The sequence below is a fragment of the Scomber scombrus genome, chromosome 24 (genome assembly GCF_963691925.1).
Source record: "Scomber scombrus chromosome 24, fScoSco1.1, whole genome shotgun sequence".
Taxonomy (NCBI): Eukaryota; Metazoa; Chordata; class Actinopteri; order Scombriformes; family Scombridae; genus Scomber; species Scomber scombrus.
In genome coordinates, this window is record NC_084993.1 from 11,632,458 (window position 1) to 11,643,187 (window position 10,730).

Consider the following 10,730-nt stretch of genomic DNA (forward strand, 5'->3'; position numbering starts at 1 on the left):
AGCGAATACCAGTCTGCCATGTCAAAGTCTGATGTTAAGTTGACCCAGCTAACCAATCAGACAGCCTCGCTAAGCAGACTCTGAGGCTCAGTCTCAACATCACTCCATTTCCTCTTTTGCTACTAGACACAAGAGTCCTAATTCCTTTAGGCTGTGTCACTTACATATAACTATATCATTTTTGGATGTTTATTTACAGCCTTGATTGTGGACAGTTTTCATCGTTTATTTTCTATTTTTTTAACCACAATTAACAAACAGCACCTTGTTTGGAAGAATGCATTAATCTCGAAAAGTGAGGCCAGGCAGTCACCAAAAGAAGCTTATTTCTCATGATATTGGTGCGGTGGGAATAAAAAGAAGTAACATTTTAAAACCCAAGGTTTCCCTGTGAGAGCCATCATTCACACAAATGCTTGTCAATGGTGATATGTCAGCGTGGGCGGAAGAGCTGAATACGTTCCTCATGGGAACCCTACCACCTAGGCAGTGAGTTAAAGATAGGTAGTAGTACAGAGACATCAGTCACTTAAACTGTGCGGTGAAAGAGATAGGGGAATCTAAACTGGGTGCTATGTTCACCACAGGGACAAACCTGCGCTGTGATCAGCTATCTTTTCCCCCTGGGCGGTTTCTTTCTGGGACACATGATTGGCTTTCATTGTGGTATAGTCACCACTTCCAACAACTGGAGTTAGCCACAAATTTTCAGATGCCTCACACAAAGAAGTTTTTATTATTAAAGGGTTTCCTGCCCTTGAATCTGCCTATCATCTGTCTATAGATATTAGAAAATGCACAGCTGAGTAAATTAATTATAGAGGAGAGCACACTTAATCCAAGCTGTTTAATGCCAAGTGTCTCCTTGGTCAGAGGGGACTAATGTGAGGCCATCTGACTGATTACGAGCATGGGAGACGTGGCTTCAAGTGAGGGCCTCTACACCGCGTCAAACACCTTTTAATCAGATTAGACTGAAGTTGCTACGTGTAGCATTTTAACCTCAATCACTAGCACATTAATTTGAAAACATCAGCATAATTGCCATAAACAAACAAGGCTCTCACCGCGGAGACTGTCGGCTCCAATGAACGCTACATTTTACTTTGTGTTGATGAGGTGGAAATATCTGCTGGAGTGCTTGGCAGTTCAAAACAGGCACGCCTTCACTTTTGCAAATAATATTTCCACTTCAAATATTCTGACTGCGCAATTTCAACTTTACATTAACCTACTTTGTCAGAACATATATATTCACGGTTATTTTGGGGCTGCTGTGATCTCTGCTCTTCAAAACAAACATACAGTTAGTGATTCTTAAAGGGCATATATGATACTTTCTGTGATTTTCTGTCATTTTTATACCAGGATTATGTTGGATGTAAATGTCAAACATGCTCAAATGCTCCTTGACAGTCAAAATCCAGGGTTGCCAAGGTTGTTCCATGTGTTCATATTCTCAGCATGCACATTTCTAATCAGAATCAGGCTCTAACATATATAGATGTATTCTAAAAGTTTCTGTACTATATTTGTTTGATAGTTTGTTGATGTAGCCTCCAAAATCACCCAGATATCTACTAAGGGGCAGCTTCTAGAATCTAACCAATCAGAGCAGAGTGGGCTCATCGTGTGGGGGCGTTGTAGCTAAAAACGGCCTGTTTTAAACAGGGGCTGAACTAAGGGGCTGCACAAAGAGCCAGTATAAGACAAATAAGGATTTTTTTTGGACTGTAAATCATGCAAATATATTCCAGAACAGCCCCAGAATATAAATATAGACCTGGAGAATCGAATGATGTGTCCCCTTTAATCCCGCCTCCAAAGCTTTGATTGGTTGCCTTTTACTCCACTGAATCAGGCACAATCATAAACACAACAATGTATGTTACATACAATTTGGCAAACATTTGAACATGTGGAAAGATATAAATTGGAGCTTTAATAGCAACACATCTATACATTTAGTATGAAAAAGCACTAACTAGGAAAAAACACTGATCTTGGAGCAGATGAAGTCTGTAGTCATAATGCAGTCTTGTGACCTGGCCACTGATCCCTAACTGGTACTCCTCTGTACTATTTATAGACGCTCCATGCACACAAGCTGTGGTCTGTTCCACCTGATTTACTCCTGGACACATAACAAAGGTCAACATCTGATATTTGTTACCATATTGTGACAACACCCCATCACCACTAGACATGTATGACACTATTTAATGCCAACTGCTGCCATTAAAATCCCATCTTTTATATTATCTTGCATGTAAAAAAAAAAAAGAAAAAAAAAAAAGGAAAATATGGCCTCTCTTGTTGCTGTGATCACACTATGTGATGATTTTGCACTCTGAAGATGCGTGCAGATTTTTTTTATACAGGCATATGCACTGGAGCTTTTCTCACTTCTGTGTGACGGCCCTTGTTTTCTGTCGGTAGATGTGAGATTTTGTGTTGTTCAGATCGCCTGCGCAGACAGGAAACACCCAGTTGCTATGGCATCATGTAGCCGCAATTCCCACAGAACGAATTAAACTGTGCAAAGAAAACTTGTGACCTTGATTTGAAAGAGCAACCAAACTGTGAGCAGCCGGTGGGTAGCTTGAAATTTTTAAAAAATACCCTCACCCAAAAACAAATAACAGTTGTGTCAATGCACTTGCTGTTTTATTGAGATAATATCGGGTACAGTCATTGGGATCTGAACAGATACTTAGATTCAAGGTGCTGGGAGCACGGACTTGTTCATTTACCTAGTCTGGCACTTAAATCTAATGAGCGAGGAAAAAGAGAAAGTCTAGACGAGCACTACCAGAGGAGGTAGCTTGAAATAGATGGGAGCAACTCGTCTCTATGGAAACCGCAGGCGAAAACAGTGGCACACACTGCCATGAAAGACATGTAGGAGATGAGGATGAAAGAGACAGAGAGGAGAGAGGGAGGGGAAAAAGGGACGGAGAGGGAGAGGAAGGGTGAGACGCGGCATGGAGAGAAACGGGAGAGGATGAGAGGGAAAGAAGGCGAGTTGCAGCGCTTACGAGGATGATGTGTGTGTGTCAGAGCAGTAGATATCGATGCCCCCAGTGGGCATTAATGTCACTGGGTTCATCTCTCTTTGAGAGAATTGATTTTTATTTCACCAAGCGAACACAGTATTCTCCTTTAAAACACCATGGGGAGTAATTTCTCAGACAATGGAACTGATGAAACAATTAACAGTTATGGTCAATTTAAGTCGTTATAATCTATTGACCAGTGAGAGGGGTAATAATTGATGTTAATGGCTGCTGTCACAATTTTACATTTTATTATTTAAGAAAGGGTTGTCAGTTATCCTCTGATCACGAGCAGTTGACAGGTGACTGGTAGTTAATGTCCCAGCTGGTTTTAACACACTGCTTTTCATTTAGGAGGCCAAAACAAAAAATCAATTGTGTCTTTAGCACATGTGTCTAGAGACCAAATGATCAATAAAGACAAATGAAAACTTTGACAAAGTGAGTCAGAATCACAAGATCCTAATTTATTGTGTTGTAAGTCAGTTAGTTGGAAGTTTGTATTTTAATTTTTTTGACTTACTCAAACTTTTTAAATTGTACAAGTTTGAATCTCGTAATTTAGTCTTAGGGAGTAGTAAAATTGGTGTAATAATAGTTGTGAGTTATCTTCCAGAATTAGATTTCACACACAGAAAAAGAATACATTATAAGACAGAGGTGTTATAGCGTGTTAGAGGCTGTGACAATCGCAGCCAATCGCATTTCACTACTTTCATCCCCTTTAAACACCAGGCTTTGCTTGTTAGAACACACTGACAATTTGAATCTTGTGGAGTATATTTATTTTTCCTCACTGTTGTCTGGGAAGAGTTTCAAATATAAACACAGAAGCTCAAACATTCTACCAGGAGCAGATGATAACTCTTTAAGTTGAATTTACCTTTCAGGACACATTGATCCATTAATCATCACGTTTCTGCATAATAGTTTACAATTTTTTTGAGTGTCATATGGTTTTTATCTCTAACATTTTGTTATAGGTTTAAATCTTTGATAATAATCCTGTTTTACATGAAAAAATCAAACAACTAAATAGTTGCCTGTTTATTCTTTATCTTGCAATAATCCACAAGTAAATTGGGTTTTTTAAAAAGAATACACTTTTATGTATTTAAAAACCTGAACAATCTCTATCACATGACGCTCATGACAGCAGCACATCTACTTGTATTATAAATAAAAATGTAGATGTTCAAGCAGCACTTTGCAGAGACTTGTTGATTTAACTGAAGGATACATTTTATTTGAATTGTGTAACATCTGAACCGTTTCTCATGTTCAGAAGAAACCGGGACCTTGGGTAAAATTGTACTTGTTAGAGTTAGTTTCCATGGTAATATGATCTGTATCCAAGACCTAAATCTACAGTTACCATCACTCAGAAGTAAAAGTTGTACAGTAATACTACGTTTACAGATTTTCATATTTTAAATAGTATAAAATGGTATAGTAACTATTTTAAGCTAAAACAATAATGGCACGATTGCACTCAATTTGACTCTGAGACAAGAAAATGAAAAAGGTTCATAAAGGCAAATACAACCAGAGTGAAAACTATCAAAAAATCCTCAGCTGACATTTTTGGGGTTTCTGCCTCTTGCAGCTTATTGTGTCATTTTAGAAAATCTCCTTTTCTATCTTTGCTTTGTGAAGAAAGTTTCCACCGTGGCTCACATTTGAAAACTTTATTGAATTCATTACCATCGCAGATATACAGGAATACAGGGCCGACTTTTTCCCGCATGCTTACTGAGCCACTTCAGAGACAAGTCATGTTTCAGTCATGAGGATGTGCCTCTTAATTCTAATGTGGCTCCATTGTATAATAGAGGTCCATAACCTGCAAATCCATTTTCTGATAGATGATTTTATCACATTATGGTGGAGACTGGAGAGAGAAAAAGAAAAAAATTAAATTCTTTGATAATCTGAACTACTCTGCTGCGCCACACTCAAAACAAATCTCTTTAATATAAAACAAGAGCAAGAATGGGGACATCTACCCAGAATACCCCATATGCATTATTAACGCTGATTAATAAACCTCTGCCCACATGTTATATAATCACAGACTTCTACACGGGTCACCCCAGCGCTGACCAACCAGCTCTTCATTATGAATTAAAGTATTGCTTCTGCATTCTTCACACATGCCTTCCCTCCCCAGGTATCACCACGGTCCTGACCATGACCACCCTGAGCACAGTGGCCAGGAACTCTCTACCCAGAGTGTCCTACGTGACGGCCATGGACCTCTTTGTCACCGTCTGCTTCCTGTTCGTCTTCGCTGCCATGATCGAGTACGCCATGCTCAACTACTACTCCTACAGTATACGCAGACCGCCCGCCAAGACACAGAGAATGGTAAGCCTGCGGTGACTGTGTGGGTAAAAGGCTGACACTGTAAATTAGCTCAGCGTTTGCCTTTTATTTGCGTAACATCCACCTCTGCCAAAGCCACGGTTCCTCTCTGAGCACATGCTGTATAAAAGAGCCTGTAAAGAGTGTCTCTTTCATGTAATGTTCACAGTAATGTACAACAACAATTTAAGGACGTGACCTGCAAAATATGGCAGATGTTGTTTTTATAGTGAAGCCATTATTAGAGCTAATCTCAGAACAAATTCAGATTCAGACAAATATCTCATTGGTTTCAGGACACGACAAGATCCACGGGTGCTATAGCAACCTTAGGAGCTCTCAAGACCACCATCACCCAATGGGGTCAGCACCTATCCTGATCTAGCTGTCCAATAAGAAAAAAACAAAACAATAAAAAGGCGTCAAAAGCTTGAAATTTTGTGCATATTCACAATCCTGCCACCTGATGAGCTGAGAATATTACTGGAAAGTGTGCAGCATGTGTTTGCACATGAGCTAAGCTGGAAGCTTGGTGTCACACGATGATCTGCTTCAAAGCTGTTTCAACCCTGAAACTCTGAAATTCTTGTGATCTTTTAAGGGAAAATGAACAGAGAGAAAAAAAAAGCTATCTTCTATGTAGTACTATCAGCTTTCAGAAACTCCTATTGATTGTGTCCATAGGGCGGCAAGCTATATATATATATCAAGTGCACAGTGTCTTACCAAGTGTCTGACATGTGTCTTTACTGTATGTGCACGTGCGCTGGTGAAAACAATCACTCCACTCTCAAGGCTGCACCTGCCGCGAACGCTTTAATGGCGGAGTCACACATCTACTAGAACTGAGTCAGCCACCGCTTCTGTCATTTCTCTCTCTCTCTCCAGATCCCCTCCCTCTTCATTATTTCCTCCCTGTGTAGAAGAGTTCTGCTGAATGTGTCTTAGGGCTAAAAAGACTGTCAGCTCGGGCTGAACAATTAAGTTATGTTACATTTAGTCCCCTCCTCTATATTTCTGGCTCTCTACTGTATTTTTTTCCCGCACGGTATGTCTGCGGGGAAGCCTCACATTTCCCCTCCCTCCCCGTCCCCTCCCTCCGTGTGGCCCCTTTGTGCCACCCACTCAGTCAATTCTCTTACTCCACAAGACACATCTAACTCTGTGCCTCGCTCGCCTCCCACTCTCCTTTTAAGAGTAGAGGATTGCGAAAATGTCTAAGGATTTTACCCCAATTAGGCTGTCCCACACGATTTATAAACATGAGGGAGAAAGTCACATAATTAATTTTCTCACAAGGCACTTTTTTTTTTAACTTTCCAGTCTAAAAATTCAAGCTTTAGCCACATTATATGACTATAAAAAGGAGGAAAATAACAAATAACAGTTATTCTTGTTCATATATATTTGTATGTTCTTAAAGTAGTTACTACTTTCAATTAAATGTGTTTAAACTGAAGTATTGTGGTACATTATATTGAGCTTTTCACTTAACCCTCCCCTGTTGTCCGACTGGGTCAAAAGTGACCCGGTTTTGTTTGACCGGTAATAAAGCACAAGGCAGACGTAATCACCCCAACTCATTCCAACTTATTTTAATTTTAAGTTTTCCACATATTTTTGGGAATTTATGGTCAACAAACCTCATTTATGAGTTTAATCAAACTATGAATTATTCTATTAAATTTAAGATCAGAGGAAAATATGTTGATGGATTATCACAAACTGATAAAGTTTAGTCAGGATACCTTTTAAAATATTTGAACAACAACACTTAATCTCACCTGTTTTCCCTCTGGGTCAAAATTAAGTGGTTTGACTGTTTATATAAAGCATAAAGTGCAAATTGTCACTCAATTCAATGAAAGTAGTTATTATTATACTTGCAAAGATGGTAATGTGGAAACATGTAATTTTCAGGCAATTATACAAAATAAATCCATATTCCTGATATGAAAACAAATTTGACCCGAGGACAATAGGAGCGTTAATCGTATAATCGATTCAGATGCTTTTTGCATTTTGTTGTTTGGTATTGGGATTTGTTTGCTGTTGAACTGGACAAATAAAGAAAATGGTACATCACTCTGAGATTTATTGAGTGCATCAGTAGTGGAGTTTGATGGAGTTTGTCAGCAATCAGAAACATCAATAAAGACATGTCATGTTCTTTATAGACTCCCTATTTTGTACTAATGATTATTCACACAGTGAGCCACTGAAAGACATACAATTTCCCCACAGCAGCTTCAGTGAGCTAGAAAATAATACAGGAAAATGACTTACTGGAATTGGAGAACGGCGTGCAGCCACAATTATAACCACACTCATATTTTTCATCAACTAGTCTTGTTTTACTTCTACTTCATCCACAATAACTATCTCTCTTTCTATCTCTGTCATCCTACACAGGCCTATTCATCTTTCAACATGGGTCGCACCCCTCGGCCCATGATGCCGATGGGCAACTCCCTCTTTTGGCACGACTACGACGACAGCTGCATGTACGAGTGCCTGGACGGGAAAGACTGCAAGAGCTTCTTCTGCTGCTACGAGGAGTGTAAAGAAGGCGGCTGGAGGAAAGGACGGATCCACGTCAACATCGGCGAGTTGGATTCCTACTCCCGGGTTTTCTTCCCGACTTCCTTCTTGCTTTTCAACATCGTCTACTGGGTCAGCTACCTCTACCTCTAGTCGCCCTCGGGCCGTGGTCCGCGGGCCGGCTGAAACAGCCACAGTTCCCGCCACTTTGCACCGCGGCTCGAGATTTGAGGGTATATAAAAACTAAGCGTGGGAGAAGGACACGAGGTGGATCCGATCTGTGGGGGATTGTGGAAGACGTTATGGAGGGATGTGACTTTAAAAATACATGTGCGCTGTGATGCAAAGTGAAAAAAGAACATGATACTTTGTGCAGTTGAAGATTGTGGCACTCCAAGCAGAATAAAACGCTCAGCTTGTAGAACATCAAGCCGCCAACATTAACTTAAATGGATAAGGTCCCGTTTATGACCCTCTCAGACAGCTCTCACATGACAGTCTCCCAGACAACAGACCGCTGTGACTTCAGAGACGTTTGAGGACGGGACTTGCGTTGTTGAATCATGGTCGACGAGACGGCGAAGCACCCATAGTGCCTTCTTTAGAAAGGGTGCGGCACCGAGAGACGCAGCTTCAGAGTTCCCTCCATTATCTTTATTACCTCATCCATCACACCGCCGCATGCTGAGCTGTTTATTCTTTGAAGAAACAAACCCGTAACACACAGTTCTCACCACTGGAGATGTTTAAGAAACTAACACTCATCATTCATTTTGTAGCACATTAGTTTTAGTTGTACTTTAGAATTAGTTCTACTTTCTAATAATAGTAAAGTTTTCTTCTTCTTAGGATTAGTTGTACTTTTGCAGAAGTCAACTAGCTCTGACATCAGTTGTTAACTGTTTAATATGAGTTAGTGTGAAGGGCCAGTGGTTGTCTGATAGAATATTGTTGATTAAGTCAGTGGGCTTTTGTTCATGATGCTTTATGACCAGGCGATGCAGTTTACAGTAGATGCCAAGATTTGGGTGTTTTAAATGAATGCTGGGTTACATTCATACACACCAAATGTAAAAGAACTGCATAAATACATACAAATCTAGTACTAAACATGCTAATCTCATCCTCGAGCATATTATGTGCATGAATAGTGAACGCATATACAGATTAAGGTTGGACCAACGGTGGCTTCTTCCCGACAACTACTATATGAAAACAGCTGCATATTTTATATTACACACATTTTTCGTCTTGTTTCTACTTTGTTTTATTATTAATATGACCTGTGGATTACCTTAGGTTAAGAATTTAGTAATTTCATCTGCATTGGTTTCATTTTAGGGTTTTGAGCTGCAGGTGATGTAATAAAAAAAAAACAATCTTATTGTTTTGGCATGAAGGTGGTTCATGACAAATATGTTGGATATTGGCAAAGAATGAGCCTATGGAGGTGGCCAGAACTTAAAATCACTTGAACCCTAAAGCACATACAATACGAACACACACATACTGTACATGGCCTATTTGCTTTAGAGTCATTTCCTTGGGTTTTAGAAGTAGAGCTCGGGTACATAAAATTGGAGCCTTGTTGAAAGCTTCAATTTTGCTCCTTTTTCTTATTTTTTTTTTCATGAAAAATGAAAGGAATTCCTGATGACCTGCTGTGTGCAGGACATAAAGGCGCAATCTCTTGTGCCCAGCTGGCAATGATCACAGGTGCTGTAAAATAGGTTCTATATATTGTGATACTACACACATATAGTACACAGAACAGTGTTGAAAAATGGATGATCCAAGATGGCTCTTGATGGAGTCCTACACATACCCTCCTCAAACATGTAAAATTGATGCCATATATGGAGGCGTACGGACATACCATTCACACAAAACCACGGGGGACAGACGGGACCGACGGTGTTTGAGACATTTTGGTTTTGTTTACTGTTCTATGGTGTTTTTTGCAGTTGTTTGGCTTTGTAGAACAATCAACCCCCCCCCCCCCCCCCCTCCTCCTTTTCCCTCGACCCCCCCCCTTCCTCCTCCCCAAACACACACGTACACTTTTTCCCCCAGTATTTGTATGTTCAGAGAAACGCTTTTATGTAAGATGTATCTAATTAATGTTTCTATTTTCATACAGTTATATATGGAATGTATGTTAGGCCAGTAGCGAGGCCGGAGTCAATCTGGTTCCACTTCAGTCAGTTCATGCAGCCTAAATGAGTTTATCTTTAGGGCTTCTACATATTCATAAAGCCTCAAGTCACATTTGTGTCCTGTCCAGAGGTTTGTAATTACAAATCACATCGCCTCAAGTAATGCTAGAGAAACAGCAGAAGGGCTGTTACCCTGTAGGCCATTACTAACTCTGCTGATGTAATACATTAGCTGACATCAGACAGTGAAATTTCATTCAAATTTGAACATCTATCTATCTGAACTGACTGAATTGAGCAGAGCTTGGCCAACACCGCAGTAAACTCTCCTCACCTCTTATATTTCTACTACACTTTATAAGTGTCTTAGTCCGTTGAGATACTTCAATAAAACAAAAATCACTATTTTCTACGTCTTAAATGAAAATCACCTGTGTGTTTCAACTGACTGGGACCTGTATTTATAAAGCCTCTTTGGAATTTGAGTGCTAACCCAGGATCAGCATCGGCGAGCATAATGAACTCGCTCAAGAGCCTCTTCCGGAGACCTCATCACCCTCATCAAAATTTCCCGAGCTCCTCTGAAAAAGGGTTACATGCACGAGTCGCGCC

The 10,730-nt window shown here is 40.0% G+C and overlaps 1 protein-coding gene across 1 annotated transcript in view; it reads left to right on the forward strand.

The window, feature by feature from the left end:
- Positions 1–8,114, forward strand: part of LOC134006596 (gamma-aminobutyric acid receptor subunit gamma-3-like) — a 95,084-nt gene extending 86,970 nt beyond the window's left edge. Inside the window, exons 9-10 of the mRNA XM_062445521.1 lie at positions 5,227–5,423; positions 7,833–8,114. Coding sequence (XP_062301505.1) covers positions 5,227–5,423; positions 7,833–8,114 — 479 coding nt within the window. The remainder of the gene's footprint in view (positions 1–5,226; positions 5,424–7,832) is intronic.
- Positions 8,115–10,730: the final 2,616 nt, after the last annotated feature.